Here is a 16,551-nt window from a genome sequence, read left to right as displayed (position 1 = left end):
TTTTGTCTGTTGGTCAGACAAAACAGGGAATCTCAGTTTTTAAATTTAGACTTTGGATAATTGTAAACACTTCAGAGACCAAATAACTCAAGTAAAGCAAAAGTACTTCCACACCTCTACCAAGTACAACACTTGGATAAATGTACTGATACAAAATGTACCACCCAGTTTTTCTTTGTCCATACACCAACAAGCCATCACTGCATGTTTTGCTCTATACCCTCTGGAGATATCACAAGACAAGATCACATTTTCAGGAATGCAAAACATTTTCAGCCTAAAAATTGCACCAATAGACACTATTTGTCAAAAAAGTTATCGCTCATGCCCTACAGTGAGCGTGTTGAGTAATTGCAACACTTCTGTTTGTGTCCTTCCTGATGTATGAAGTCTCTTTTCCCAGATGCCCCCCGCCCCCACCCTTTTCTCTCTTTTACACACAAACACACACTATGCAGCCTGCAGGTTTTGACCTGTAAATAACTGCCCTGACAGGGTCTAGTCAGTCAGATGGTGGAGGCAGGCCGAGGCGTCAGGGCCTACATGGCTCCTGCAGAGCAATAACAGATGCTTATCATGTTTTACTGAGGGTAGTGACGGTGGCGGTGGGGAGAAGGAGGGTGAATGTGGGGCCCTGTCGATGAATAGCTCTGACAATAAATGCCCTCAGTCATGGGTAGACATTGAAAAGAGAGAAGCACAGTTATGCCAGGAGGGTTATAATAGAGTCAGATTCAAGTCAGAGAGAGAGGGGTGGGGTGGGATGTGTGTGTAGGTATTTGAGTGTATGCATGTGTGCCTTAAAGAGAGTCAGAGAGCGCATGTGCACTCTTACACCCACTGCAGCTTTTCAGCAGCTCATCCTCTCACACATTCCAAGTAGAGGCAACAGCAAACAAATGGCTTAAGGTTCAAGTGAAGTATGTTTCATTCCTTTCTCCGCTGTCTCGGACGCTCTTAAAGTCTTGGGCTAGGCTGCGAGCAGGGACAGGGGTTAGATGCAAGGTCAAAGAGGAGAGGATTACTCAAGATACACTTCAGATAAAAGTGTCAGTCTGATAATCAGCAGTGATCCATCATGTGGCAGGCCGTGCTTTTAGGCTGGCGTCGGCATTGGAGGATGAAAAATAGCCCTCGTGTGTGTGCAGTAATGAAGATGAAGGTATAAAAAAAGACAAATTCATCATGACATACACAATCCAGCTCATTTGTAAAGGGTAAGAGATGATTCAGATCTGCTGAGGTTATCACCGTCCTCCTTATTGTTCCTCTGTGTTTCTCTGCAGAGAGTCGAGCAATATTTCTCTCATGAGACCGGAGTTGTTTTCCCTGTTGTTTGCTGGAATGCCTTCACAGCTACCAGTGAAGGAGGTCATTTGAAGTCCTGGCTCGTTGCTCTCTATCTCAATTTAATTCACATTTTGGGAACAAATATCTGTTGAATTTCAACAGAGGGGCCGGAGCTGCATTTCACGTAGTGGAATACCCCGGATCTAATCTCGCAGTCTCATCCTGGATATGAGATTACATTCATACATCTGTTTTACTAAACAGGAAACATTCAGAAAACATTTGGAGCCATCCTCATTCTTTATACACATTTAAACCTTTTAAAATGTTGAATGATATACATGGAATACACTGGCAGAATATAAATAAGTACATTAAATCCAGCACTGCTCTTAAGTGTAGTTTAGAGGTAGTTGCACTTAAAGTTTTGATATTTAATGATACTTAAAACTTCCAAAATATGCAGCATTGTAACAAAACTATCTAGTCGTTAAAACATGTAATTGTGACAATGAAATGCTGCTCCTGTGTTAATGCATCAGTCATTTTATTTAAATAACATATATGATAAATGTATTGAATATCCTTTTTTTGTTAGTGTTATGAGCACTTTTACTCTGGTACTTTACAGTTTACTGATATCTTGTGCTTCTTCCTAATTAAAACCTTTATTGCAAGATATTTACCCAAAACTGAGTATTTTTATCTTGTAGTAGCCTATTTCTTTTTTAAGTAGGCCTAATTAAAATATCCTAACATTTACTTTTCATTATTGATTAATCTGCTAAATGTTTTCTTGATTAATAGATTTAGGTTCTGTTAATTAAAAATAGTAAAAAATTCCTATTATGATTTCCCAGAATCCAAGGTGACATCATCAGGTGTCTTTTGTCTGACTAACACTCCGAAAACTAAAGATAAGCAATTAAAACTGATGTGTGTTTGGCCTTTTTGCTTGAAAGAATGACTTAAATGATTAATTGACATATCTGCTGATTCACTTTCTGTTAATCGGCTGATTTAGTCATTTCAGCTGTATATGTCAAAGTTATTAACATTTACAAAAGCTTATCATTTATAAGAAATCAACAAGATCAACTGTTTGGTAGTCAGGTTGAGGCTGGCGATTATCCTAATGCAGCAGGACACAGGCATTGAAATGAAGACCCCTGGATTTTTAAAAATTTACTTGTTAATTTATTTACCAGCGAAAGTGCACATGGATAAACACAGCTGTAAATGTGCCAGAGTTAGCCAAAAGGCTGTTTTTCAGATCATTTGACCTCTGACCTCCAGGAAAAGAGCTATGGAGCATTTGGACCACAATGAATTAAAACATTTACAACTGAAAACCTGAAGTCATATTGCAAACAACTTGATAAATGTTTTAAAACTGGAGATTGGTGGTTTATTAAAAGTTCATCTTGTTACATTTTATTAATAACTTGTTGATATAACTAAAGACTTAATGGGTTTTTTAGAAAGTGAGAAACTCAACACTTTTCAACAATTGTATCAAAACATGTAACTGTAGAATTAATGACTCCAGCATTTTGAGATGACTTAATATTAAAATTGCACATAAAGGTTAAAAATAACCTTTATTTGCAAATTGAAACCTGAGCAAATTGTCTTGATTTCTTTCAAAGGCTTGAGAGGAAGAAGGCAAAGAGCAAGTGAACAAAAAATAGCAAGACATTTACAAATAGTTACAAGAAAATTACCAAAAAATAAGCATCAAAAGAGCAAAGTAAAAAAAAAGACAAACATGAAATTGAAGTAAGTGCTAAATATTATTTTTATTTTGTAGAATAACTCTTAATATAATATGTATGTAAATATTTTTCTTAAATAGAAGAAAAATGCCAGTGCCAGTGGGCATTTTCTCTGGTTCCAGCTTCTCAATTAAGAGGATTTACAGCTTTTCTAATACAACAAGCCTAATTTCGTTGCCCACTCGGTTCTTTTACAGAAACGTTGGTGCAATTTCCTGCTAATAATTTGAGTGCAATTATTCCTGAACTTTGATCCAGGCAAATTTCTGAGCTGCAAACACGAGGAGAAGGTGAGGTGAGGCGCTAGAGGGAAGGCAAAAGAGAGTAACAGAGGGAGGGAGGAGAGCAAAGCAAAGCGTGTGTGTGAGTGGAGCAAAGAGAGAGGGAGGGAGAGAGAGGTGGTGCAGTTGAGCACAGTAAACCAGGAGTGAGTGAGTGAGTTAGGCGACAGAGCGGAGGTGACAGCGGAGAATGGAGAGGAGCTCGTCCGCCCGGCGAGCTTTGACCGCGGCGAGCGTGGAGAACCCACTCGGCCCTTCCCCTCTGGAGCCAGCGTGCTGAAAGAAAGTGGGAGGAATTAACTGGGGGCAAGGGAAAGGAATGGCTGATCCTCTGCGGAGGACTTTACTAGCGAAACTCCGGGGGAAGAAATCCAAGAAAGGAGCGACGGTCGGCGGTGGATACGACTCTGCTGCTGCTGCGGCGAATGGGGGCCGAGAAGGTAAAGAAAAAGTTTTGCAGCGAGACTCCGATGATTCTCGCCCGGTAGTGTTGCTCACAGGGCTGGATTGCACGACAGAGAGAATGAGTACGTACGAGAATTGTGTTGACGGGGCCATGGTGCAAACAGGGGGGGTGGTGATAGTCCGGGAGAGTCGCGCAGCAGAGTTGTCCGGCGCGCGTCCCCAGGAGCGCAGCAGCGGGGGCAGGGTTCGGGTTAATGAGCAGCTCCTGGGGGTCTCACTTCAAAGAGACGTGCACTTTGGGGGACATGAATTCAGGGAGGGAAGTAGGAGCCACCAGGGGCCCGGATCTGCCGGCAAAATCAAGTTATCTGCGGGGGTCCCGCTTGGAGGACCGCACGTGCAGAGAAAACACTTCGTCTCGGTGCCGCGGCAGTGCAGCGACTCAATCGGGTTTGGGGACAATTCAAATCACGTTATGTGCGGAGCACGGGTAGAAACGCATACCGGGGTCGGTAAACCGGCAGAGGGCCGGGACACCACTGCTGATGGTGATGGTGCATCCTCCCGGCACATGGCAGGGACCGTAGTTCATGAGCACAACGCCAACTGGAGATTTGACATCAACCAAACTTTGGAGACAAACTGCGCGGCACTTGTGCATTCAAACCGTGTGTCAAGAAACACAGAAGAAAATATTGTGATTAGAAATGTTGAGAGTTATGAACCTGAGTATGCAGGGGACATTAGAGGGACTTCAGGCGGTCTGCAGAGCCCCACGTTTTTCCCCACAGAGTTAGAAATATGCGACATTAACATGACATCCCTGTGCGCCACAGAGGGGTCACTCAGATACACTTTAGACAGCGAAGATGAGGATTATTATGATAATGAAATTCTGCCTTTTTATGAAACCGTTAGAGGAAAGAGTGATGGTGACAGAGCAGAGGTTGCAGAGCTGCCACAGCCGGGTCAGGATAAAGGGCAGCTTGGTGATAGTGCGCAGGAAACAGACAGGCTTAGGAACCAGCTGAAAGAAGCTTATTACCTTCTTATCAATGCTATGAATGATATCAACCTGGATGTCCAGCAGATTAGTGGTGGTTTAGTGGGGCAGCAGGCCACTTCTTCTTGTAGTAGCCACTCCAGGGATAGCCTGTGCTCAAGGTTGTCTGCCAAAAACATGGACAGCGACTCCTGGTCCTCAGGAGGCGACCACAGCCCTCAGCAGGTGTCTGACACTGACTCACTACTACTTTGCCTCACTGGGAACCTTGAGTCAGGCCTCAAAGGCAGGCTGAATAGTAAGAGTATGATGAACCTGTCTCTGAGGAAGATAAGACCCACATTACTGCGCTCTGCCAGTGACGGAGCTATCAGGTATCCAGATGGACCCTCGTTGTGTGTTCAGGCTTCTGGAACGCAGAGTCCACACATGAGTGGTGATAAAGGGGCCACAGAGGCAAAAGAGGCTGCCACAGGCGCAGCTGACCTATCAGAACCTCAGGTACTTTACAATGCTGTCAGCAGTGATGAGATGCAAGATGCTGCCGGCGATGAAGATCGAGGTGGGCCGCTCAACGACAGCAGCGGGTCAGTCAACAGCCTCACAGGTTCTTCAGACAGCAATGCCGAAGCATCAACAAATCAGGGTCACAACAACAAGCAGGAACTGATGGACATCCGAGCGCAGGGGGCCAACTCTGTCAACAAGGGGCAAGGCGTCACTGTCAACAAGATGCAAGAGTGGATGCACAAGGGGCGCTTGTTGTCTTCTGAGATGAAGCAGCGCATTGAGGGCTCATCTTTGCCCCGTGGCGCAGGCCAAAGCCAGGACCGGCTACCTCAGGGTAACCTCGGTGTGTGTAAACCAGGGGTCCAGACATCCAGCCGAGGGGTTAAATCTATCAAGGCGAAGTCACCACGGCAGCAGCAGCCAGGTAGGAAGGCTACACGGAGTGGCCTCAACTCCTGTGGATCTTCTAAATCAAAGAGCTCTCACCCTCCTTCCTCCCGTCTGATTATTGTCATCCTCCTCCACTCATAGTAAACTCCGTCTGGTGGCGGTTCACCCCTGCACTCCTCTTCTGGATGCAAAGCAAAGGGACGAGACACCTCAGACCTCTTTGCTTTCCTTTTTAAGATTCTCTAACTGGTGGCGGGTTCTGTCCTTCACACTAATTTAGGTGCATTTTAACACTGAATTAATAGCATATCAGGTTTGTAGGTCGAATCACTCACAGTGTAGTTCAGTAACAACTAACTCCCTCTCTCCTCTGCTAGCTGCAGGGGTGTTTTCCGTGGTGCTGGTGGTGGGTTTGATTGTTTTTGTGTGTGTATGACTTTTGATTATGTACAAAATGTCAAATGACTTTCTGATTGTGGATTGATGTTATGTTTGTGATGCGGTGCAAAAACAGGAAAACATCTGTATCATGAAACCATTGACAGCAACAGGTGATAACAGAGTTTGTTGAGGTATTAAATATGCAACTTCAGTGTGTGCTAATCAGGGGTTAGGTGGGTTTTGCTCAAAAGTTTACCCAGTTGGCACAAAAATATCACCACAAGTTCCATTTAGTAGTTGCTCTAGAGCTTTCAATCATATCACCAATCAATCATCAATCCTCCTCAGCAGATAGGGTTTGCCCACTAGTTGTCCACAAGCTCCATTTACCTACTTATTGGAGGGCATGCATGATATTGGATTTTTGCTGATATACATTATGTCTATATTTTCCAATTCATTTTGACCAACATTGATATATGCACTTATTTTTTTTACCTAATTGCAGAGAACATCAAGTTTCTCCTGTGGTAGAATTATTATATTACAGTGCCTACTCTTATCATGATGGCCCAGTGGCTGGCAGATGCAATCATAAAATGCAATGCTTTTCAAAGTGTACAAATTAACTGCAAAATAAGAAAACTACGACTACTAAACTTAGGTTACATGCAAAACATGCCATTTTTATTAAACAACACTGTTTCAAACAAAATTGAAATATTCATCCAATTTTAAGAGGCTGTAATGATGCTCTCACTGAAACAATCATGACAATTGCCCCAACATGGTCTAATTTGACCTATCTCAACTTATTAAAGTCTTATAATTAAAGGAGCAGTTTGTAGGATTAAGGGTATATATTTGCAGAAGTGGAATTTGATATTCATAGCTATGTTTTCTTTAGTGTAAAATCACCTGAAACTGAGAATGATTGCATTTTTCTTAGCTTAGAATTAGCCCTTTATATCTGCATAGGGAGTGGGTCCTTTGCTATGGAGTCTGCCATGTTGCACCACCATATGTCTACAGTAGCCCAGAGCAGACAAACCAAACACTGGTTTTACTTCTGGGTGGTGTCAAATCCTACACAGTTCTTCTTTAAAATGTCATCTTACCCTTTTGTTATGTCGGCAGAAAAATTCATTTCAGACATATGCAATATTTAATTTTAAAGCCTTTAACTGCAGATGCAGATATTTCTCAGCATTTCTTTCTTGAACACACTTTTAATTACGTTTACATGAATTAACACTGTGCACAGCCCCGCAGTGATAGCAACCTGTGGTACATTACACTGGGAACACATGTTGCATACAAATTAAGCTACCTTTTACTGCATGTAGTGCATCATTTTAGTAAACGAACTGAGCCTTTTGTCCATGCTGACCTGAACTGACTGCAAACAAGGCAGTGCGCCAGTTCAATCATAGGATTTGGAAACAGCCAGTGTGGAAAACGTGTGTATTGACATTTGTTGCACATGGTGTGGAAATGGGCTCGTTTTGTGTGGATCTTTTTATGCTACCACTCATAGTTTTCTTATTTGTGTTTGTGAGTGCCGGTGTGTGTTGCTCTGACAGTGTTTACCAGAGTAAATAGATGACCTGCCATGTGCGCAGGCTGTTGTTGACCCTCTGTGTGCTGTGCTGCTAGAAATAGAATGTGATCTGAGGCTGCTGAGTGGAAGGCCTCTGTGTTTGACTTCCAGCCGCTGTTGGCTCAACATTGCTCCAACTTTTACAACTCAGGCTCTTTCCTCTGCTGTGCTTTAGTTCAAATAAAGATGGGACTCTGCTTGATATTAGTTTCCAAGGTCCCTTTCCCCCCCTTGATTCTCATTTTTTCCCCATTTTTTTCACAGCTTTCCCTTCTGTCCCCACTGAACTTTTCCACAGCTGTGGCCAGAGGAATCTAAAGCAGGAGAGAAGCCACTGCAGTTATTCTCTGTGGTAGTGGTGTGTATGTGTGTGTGTGTGTGTGTGTGTGTGTGTGTATGTGTGCGTGTGTGTGTGCGTGTAGGGGGGTTGGGCTGTCATGTTGTCTTCCTCCCCGGTCGTTTGCTCTGGACAGCTCCCTGGTAACTTGCATTTTAAAGAGACTCTGGATTGAATGTTTAGGATGCCATTCCTGTTGTTTAACTTGTTTGAGTTGTGTCACTTAATTCCTCGCCATGAATGAACAAAATGAAGGGCGATTAAGCATTTATCAAGGTCAGCCCTGGGCTTATCTTGCCCCTGTGGGCCTCTCAGTGCCTCACAAAGAGCCATTTAAAAAAAGAAGAAGAAATGCCAAAGCTCTCAAAAAGCTTCAGTGAATTGCTTGTCTTGGCTTGAAACTTTTCATTGAGTTTTTGGCTCTATTCTAAATGTATGCAAATATTTTTATGACTCTGACTTTCTAAAAATAATCCTGTTCCTCCCTCTGAGTCTTACTTGGAAATTAAACTTGGCTATGAAGTCACAAGACAAAAATATTGGCTTAATTAGATTGCAGCTAATTTATTTCTGCTCTGACTTGTCCTTTAATTACTGTCTTAAAAAATCATGTCGATTATCACCCACAGCTGAGCGTGTCACTCCTGTATATGTGTGGGCAAGTTATATTGTGCACATGAGCATGCAAATGCACATCTCCAGTGTACATGTTTGTAGTTGCACTTGGAGAATTTATAGTTTTGTTGTGTTGTGCTGCAGCAAAGGATCGGCTTTGCCGGCAGGCAGGCAGTATCCAGGCTTCATGTTTTGGCCGGGCCTGAACTCAGGACTTATGTGTCAGTCAAAGCTGATGTTGAGACTGAGCCATAGACACCACAAACAGAGGAGAACAAGATCCACTCCTTGGGTTTTTTTTAAAACTTTGTCTTCTTTTTTGTCAAACTAAAAGGAAAATCATACCCTGTTTGCATGACTAGAAACTGTAACCGATTTAGAACAGAGCAGTATTGTTAGGGGAAAAAAAGTGAAAAAGCTTTTTGTATTTCCGTCAAAACAGATTTAAGGGAATAGTATACCATAAAGAAGATCAACTTATATCATAATGTGTAAGATTAGAAGATCAATATCTGTAGACAGCTACAGGTAGCAGCTGCTTAGCTTAGTAATAAACATAGACTGTATATAAAGATGGACGACAAGGCCCCACTTACCTTGCTATGCTGAAGTGACGTTAAAATATCCGAAATACGAGTGTCGCCATCTTGCGAGGGTAATGTCATTGAGAGCCTGCATCTGCGCAATAGCGATATCCGCATTGGGGGAGTTCCTACCTGAACACCTGTCTGACCAATCATGAGCAGCTCCACTGAATGCGAGCGCACGGACTGGCTGTCACTGCTGTCAATCATGTCGGAAAAGCCCCCTTTAATAACTCATTAAAACTGAATTTATCATAAAAACAAACACTTGAACAAACATCAGGGTGATGAAAACTACCTTCAGGGACAGAAACCATCATTGGGAAACATTTCTTTGGCATGTACTTTAGGTTTTCAGTTTGGCCCATATCCCCTTCACTAACATGGAGGGTCGGGCTTTATGACCGAAACTGCAGTCAGACACCGGGGGCGATCAAGCTTGAATAACCTCACTTTGGGAGAGCTGTCATGTTGTCCATCTTTATATACAGTCTATGGTAATAAAGACTAGGAATAGGGGGAAGAGCCTGCTTGGCTTTATCCAGAATTCAAAAACATGTCTAAAGTTTGTTATTTAATATATCTTATCTTGTTTATTTAACTCTTACAAAAAATGAAAGTGTGAAACTGACAAGCTGTGGTTTTATGAGGAGTTATGTTCCAGACTATTTCTTGGTATGTAACAGTGATTTCCCTGAGTCTCTAGTCCAGTATAGCACCTCAAGTATAGAGCAGAGACCCACTCTGGCATAGGCACACAGTGTAGTATTGCTCAACATTTTGATTAGATTAATTCCTGCTTGCTCAGTACATTCAAAGTAGCTTAAGAATGAGATGAGGGTGCAGGTGTAATATAATCCTCCTTGACTGCTGTCAAGTCATGTCAGAACGATGTGGCATTTGGTTTTCTGTGTTGTGCCAGAGAGCTTGTTACTGAGCTGCAGAGTTGTGGGCTTTTTTTTTTCTCACATAATTTGTCTTGTCTGGTGCGTGTGTACTTGGACAGATTTATGGAGGATGGTAGCTCTAAAGACAGATCAGGTGATGGAGGAGAAACTTGAGGCATCAGGGTTCATACTTGGATGGTTTTTAAGAGGTATGAGTAACATGGTGTTGTCTGCAAAGAGTGTGGGGCAAACACGAGCTTGTTCTGCAATTTATAATGATTGACTATCGGTGAAAGTTACTGAATTGTTCTTTTTAGGTGGCAGCTTTTTATCAGGAGCTGCTGCACAAAGTTTTGCTGAAGGGCCTTTCAAAGACTTGTCTTACTTTTACCAGTGTTTAAGTGGGTCACACTGTGTCCATGTGTCTTTTTTTAGATTGTATAGTCCCTCCCTTGAAGCATTTTTGACTGTTTTTTGAACAGATACAATGAGACAGGACAGAAGAGTTAAAGAAAGAGCTGCAACATTGAAAAGAATTTGGGTTTCAAGCCAACGTGTTGAGAAGGAAATGACATTAGCATTAGCAGGTAGCACTGCCAGGATGCCTCAGTGGGATGCAAGTGTTGACATGTGATGCAACCCTGGACGATCCCAGCCCTGCACTGGTGTAAAAAGAAAAACCTACACTGAGAATCCTCATTATCATATGAATAAGTGTCAACAGGAATGTATGGCACACAGCAAAAGATTCCCTCTGAAGGGGGGAGCCTTAAACTCTGTATACACAACAAAGTGTTGTCTGTATGAAGGAGAAAACTAGCTGGTGTGTGTTTTGCACTTATCAAAAGAAGAGCCAAGGAATTCAAGAAATAAAAGAAAAGCCTATGGGAAAGTGGACCAGTGTTTTGTCTTAGAGGAGAGAAAGATTCAGAAGATTAAGACATGAATGTAATTGGCTTTACTGTCAGGCTCACATGACGCAGGTTCATACTAGCGCAACCAGGAAATAAGCTTTTTTCATTATATGTTTGCATTCCTTTCAGCACCTCAGACAAACCCATATCGCTCCTCCCCATCCACCTCTCTCTCTCTTTCTCTCTTTATGTTCTCACACAGACGTGCACCTTTGTATTATGTGCTCTGGCCATCTGTTACCTTCAGGTCAGGGGTGTGAGTGCCCTGAACACATCATCTTCATGCCATCGCGGCACAGGGAGCCAGGCTGTGGTAGCTCCGTTATGGAAATTTCTCTTCTTTGCTTTTCATTGTGTTTATAGGAGATCATTTGGTAGCCTACTTGTGATGGGTTATTGGTCTCTCATGACAAATAAATAAATAAAAAAACAACAACAACAACAACAACAACAACAACAACAACAACAACAACAACAACAACAAAAAACGGCAAAAGAAGCAGTTTCCTTACTTCTACTTACCTGAAAGCAATCTCATGATATATGACAATATACTTAAAGATTTAAATCAGGGGCGCCTCTAAGATTTGAGGACATTGGGGGCTTAGCCTGGACTTTTTTGTTTCGATGAACAAGCTCTAGTTTGATGCTTTTTATTCACTCTGGTGCCTTACGTAGAATTATAATGGATTTTGATGTCAAAAGTGTTAGCAGTTATTAGTAATTAGTGCTGAGTAGAAACAGAATACATATTAAAAAATCAATTTACCAGAGTTAGAAAAATAGTGTATGAATTGATGTTAACAACAGTGAAATGTAACGTGTGAAATGTAAAGTACATTTTTTAAGTATATATAAAGAGAACAACAGATTATGACATCCATTCCATCCATTTTTGAAACACATATATAGCCAATATATTTAGATTCAGGGCTGAAGCCTCAGATGCCTAGCACGAACAACATCACTGAAACAAATAAAAGAGTCAGTTTAAGAAAAAATCTTTTTAAAATGTTCTTCTCTAATAGAGAATTCTGCTGGTTTTCCCTGGAGAATAATCCTTTGTGCATTTTGGAAAATGAACACCCAAGTGTGATAATAACAATTTTCATCAGCAGTTTATCTGCAGGTAGCGTCCTTGATTATTTGATTAGTTGTTTGATCTTAAAGATGTCAGAATATTGTAAAAAATGCAGATCGCAGTATTTGTACTGCCGCATAAGACATAGAAAAGCACAAAATCCTCTATTTTTAACTTGAAAATGGCTTAAACGATTAATGGATTATCAAAATAGATAATCAGGTTCGACTCCAGTCTCAGCCCTTTGCTGTATGTCATTCCCTCTCTCTCTCCCCATTTCATACTTGTGCTGTCCTGTCAATTAAAGGCAAAAATGCCCAAAAAATATCTTTAAAAAAAAAAATAGATCTCTTATTCCCTCTTTCTTCTTTTTTGGGGGGGGTTTTTGTATTCTTTGTGGTGTTCCCTTATAGGGCAAAAAAAAAAAAGTCTTTTTACTTGAGTTTTTCAGTTTACACTGTTAGACGCAGCTTATCTTGTAAAGACAGTTCCCTTGGCATACTATATATGATAATTTATAATAATTTAATTATTTTTTAAGAAAAGCAGACTCAGAGATTCCATTATCTATTTTTCATCAGGCTGAATGTTCTGCTACAATCATGAGAAGTGTTTTTGCATCAAAAGCAGTCAAAGGGTGAAATGCTGACATGCTGATGTGAGCAGCTGATAGAGGCTGAAGAGTGTTGAGATAGATTTATATTTGACACCGGTGAAAATGGCTAAAATCTCACTTATTAAGTTGAACCAGTGTGCTGCCCCTATACTCTGGGGAAGGTGTTACTGCCGTGATGGAGCACGGCGGTGGAAGGAGACGGCTGTAAATCTGGAGCTGTGGTCTGGAATGCTGCTCGTGTCAGAACACGCTTCCTCTTCCAGTTATGAAAGACCCCTTAAAGAAGATGGCATGCTGACAACAACTCCATGCGCAACCATCTCACCTCTCTTCAGTCTCGCGTTACTAGATCGAGCGTTGGCGGAGTTCTGTATACGTCTTGGCCTTAAAACTCTTTAACCTCTCTCTCCTAAAGAATTCTTCCTTGACCAATATCCTGATATATTTTTGTTACAAGCTTCTCTTTTTTCCCTCTTACCCATCTACAACGGTTCATTTCTGATAAGGGCGTAAACAAAGTTCTCTATCTCTTAAATGTTCCTCTTTAGCTTCATTTGTAGTCATTGTCTCTGTGCCCCTAAATGACTTAAAATCTTTAATTCTAGTTATCCCTCATCAGGTGAAAAAAAAAACTATTGATTATAGGCTGAAGTGCCTTTTTTGGATGTCTTGACCTTAAAAGCTTTTTAAGATTTGTTGTGCTACAATAACTACCAGACTAGTGTACAAAAATATATAATTTCTATCATAATATAGCCTACTTTTCTGGAGGTTTTCCCTCATGTAGATTCAAAAACACAGTTTACAGACAGAGTTTAAAGGGTTACAAGACATTCCAGTTCAGGACATCTGAAAACAAACCACCATAGCAGATTATTACAGCCTGCCAGCTTGAGCCTGCACATTAACTCATGGGACTCCGTGTAGCAGCAGAAATATATACTGCATGTTTCCTCTTTACTCAACAGTCAGCACATGCTAAAGCTACTGAGCTCCAGGGCCCTCAAACACAACATAATCCAGGCTAATGCAAACACACGGCTGGTTCATGTTTCTGGCAGGAAAGCTTCCTTAAATTAAACAGAGCAGAAAGGAAGAAATAGTTAAAGATGTGCTTTATATCCAGGCAGCGTGGAGGTCTTTTTGAATTAAAAGATTATATTTTTTTGTTATTTTTCATTGTGGAGATTAGCTTTAAAAGTGGCCTCTGTTCTCGCAACTAAAAGCTGTCTTATATAATCAGCTGGAGCGCAGTGGAATGGCATCCCTAACAGAAGCAATTTCATCCCACTTTATATCATGCTTGTCATATTTCCCAAGTAGGGAAAAGTGTCAAGCAGCACATAGAGAAATAAAGTTTTTGTTGTCGGGAGAGGAACTCCAAAGTTGGTGTTTAAGGGATTTCGAGGCACTGGAGATGGCGGTGATTATTGGGAGTTGCTTTATGAAGTTGCCTTGCAGATCACAGAGAAGCTGTTCAGAGAGGCTGGTTGACTTCCAGGGAAAAGTAAATCCCAGTGGAGCCCTCTGCTCTCTGTGTGCCGCTCTCAGGGCTTTGTCAATAAAAGCAACCAAGCACAAAAAAAAAAAAAAACCCTTAGTCTCAATCGACTGAGTAGAAACCATGTTTTTTTTTAACCCCTTAAAACCTGGTCTGACATCAGATTTCTTGTGCTGCATTCAGATGCCTCTCACAAGCTATTAACCCAAGCAGATTGGTTTGATTTCTTTCATAAACATGGTGAAAAACAGCAATAACCAACTTGGCAAGATATTAGTACAAAGTGATGAAGAATTTACTTAAAAATCTGTTTTAGTACAAAGTGATGAAGAATTTACTTAAAAATCTGTTTTAAAAAGGGGGGGGGGGGCACTCAGAAAATTATCAAAAACTAGGGAACATTTTCGGAAATGTATTTATAATCATTACATTTGAATATTTACATTTATGGTACAGAAAAAAAACCATGTATTTTTGTTTAATTTTCTGCACTTGCATCGAGTCTTCTTTTTGCCTTTGTTTTTTTACTTTTCTTTTATGGCTTATTTTCATATGATTTTAGTAACTTGCTATTTTTTGGGCCATGTGTTGTTAAGTTGCTCCCCATGTTTTTGAAAGAAATCAAACCAATGTGTTCCAGTTTTGAAGGGTTAATGTACAGCACTTCCCTTCTCTTAGACTGCTCTGGATTAATAATACAATGGAGAAAAAAGTTGTGGTTTATTCTGACTCATTCGCACTTTTTAATAATGCCGTCACACATGCACATGCTGGATGTTGGATTTTGATTTCCTAAAGTGAAAATATTCCCAGGTCTATAATTTGGTGGATGTAGCCTTGGCGTGTGTAAAAATGCATTTCCTTGAGGAAAGGAGAAGTTGTCATTATAGCATGTGGAGGGGCTCGTCTGGGAGCCGCTGAGGATCAAAACAGTCTTTTTACACGAGCCTGCTGTACATGTTAGAGCAAGATCCTGCCCTCGCTCTGCCCGTCACACACACAAACACACACACATGTTCAGAGGTTGTTTTTCTCTACCTGCATCTGCTCGTCAACACTAAAAATTAACTAAAAATTAAAGCATGCTTGATGACTTGCAAAGGTGCTTTTTGATTTCTAGCGAGAAACCAATTCTTACTCTGATTTGAAAAAAAAACAAACATACACAATCACACTCAAAGCTACGCAGCTCCCCTTATGCTTTTTTTGGGACAGTAAGGGACCACGTCACCGTCTCTATTATTTGTCCTTTTTCACTGCACATATCACCACTGGCTGTACTTACCGTCGCCCCCTTACACACACACACACACACACACACACACACACTCCCCTCTCTGCTCTATTTTCACAGCTGTAATGCCAGCGGTTTCTCACTCTTTTTTCCAAGTTGCTGTGATGGAAGATATGCGAGTGCTCAATCCCTCCATCTCCCTGTGATCTCTTTTGAATTCAAAGCCCACATATCCCCAAAGCTGACACTCCCGAGATGGGAAATCAGCGAGTAGAAAAGAGGAGGGATGTGCTCCGGAGGGAGACAGTGGTGGAGTAACTGAAAGTTTGATTTTGGTCATAAAAACAAAATCACAATAGTCCATCTAAAAGTTGTAAAATCAAAACTAAACAAGACGAGGCACAACGTGGCTCTTTCTTTCTAAGAGGAGGGATGAGAGAGGGAAAACTCTATAAAACTTAATGGCATTGTTCATGGTTTCCACACCTGCGGTTTCTTGATACAGATGTTTTCTTCAACCTGACAGGACTTGAAAAGTCTAGGGTTAAACATCAGATTCACTTCAGCTCAGTAATTACTTAAATGATGATCATGATGATGATTAGTTGCATTTGTATTCCTAGAAGTTGTAACTCTCACACTCCTTCTCTTTCCACCCTCAGCTTTCATTGAGAATGTCCATACCCCCTGTGCCAATGGCCGAGAGGTGGGCAGGGCCAGCGAGTCCCCGTCATGGCGGCCGCCGCTCACCACCATCACCGTGTCCAAAAAGCGAAACTGGCTGCAGCAAAGTTCCCTTGGGAAGAATCACTGCACCAAGGATGAGCCGCAGGGAATGCTGGGAGCTGAGGAGGAGGGCTCCCATCAGCAGCCGCCTCCTCCCAGTCCCTCTCCAGATCACCTGAGACCCTCAGGAGGGGCTCCATCACGGCCAGCCCGCCTGCACCTGCCTCAGGTTAGCCTCAAGGTCTCTCTGTTAGAATGAGAATTGAAAATATTTGCTTTCTTGTACAAAAAGGAAATTGTGAAATTGACCAGATTTTTTTTTCTCAGAGAAAGTATGTTCCTGAGTGTTTCTCGGCAAGGAGCAGTGATATCTCTAAATCTCTGATATGAAGCTATAGCTAGCAGCTGGTTAGTTTAGTAT

The 16,551-nt window shown here is 41.6% G+C and overlaps 1 protein-coding gene across 2 annotated transcripts in view; it reads left to right on the top strand.

The window, feature by feature from the left end:
- The first annotated feature begins 3,517 nt into the window (after positions 1–3,517).
- syde2 (synapse defective 1, Rho GTPase, homolog 2 (C. elegans)) overlaps positions 3,518–16,551 on the top strand; it is a 52,776-nt gene continuing 39,742 nt past the window's right edge. The window contains exons 1-2 of one of the 2 annotated variants that reach the window (XM_042514552.1): positions 3,518–5,688; positions 16,067–16,359. In XM_042514552.1, coding sequence (XP_042370486.1) covers positions 3,666–5,688; positions 16,067–16,359 — 2,316 coding nt within the window. In that variant the 5' untranslated portion in view covers positions 3,518–3,665. The remainder of the gene's footprint in view (positions 5,689–16,066; positions 16,360–16,551) is intronic. The other variant, XM_042514560.1, reaches the window with a different exon arrangement.

Source organism: Plectropomus leopardus, chromosome 3 (genome assembly GCF_008729295.1).
Source record: "Plectropomus leopardus isolate mb chromosome 3, YSFRI_Pleo_2.0, whole genome shotgun sequence".
Classification (NCBI taxonomy): domain Eukaryota; kingdom Metazoa; phylum Chordata; class Actinopteri; order Perciformes; family Serranidae; genus Plectropomus; species Plectropomus leopardus.
The sequence above is the reverse complement of the archived record's forward strand: the minus strand, read 5'-3'. Positions and strand labels throughout refer to the sequence as shown.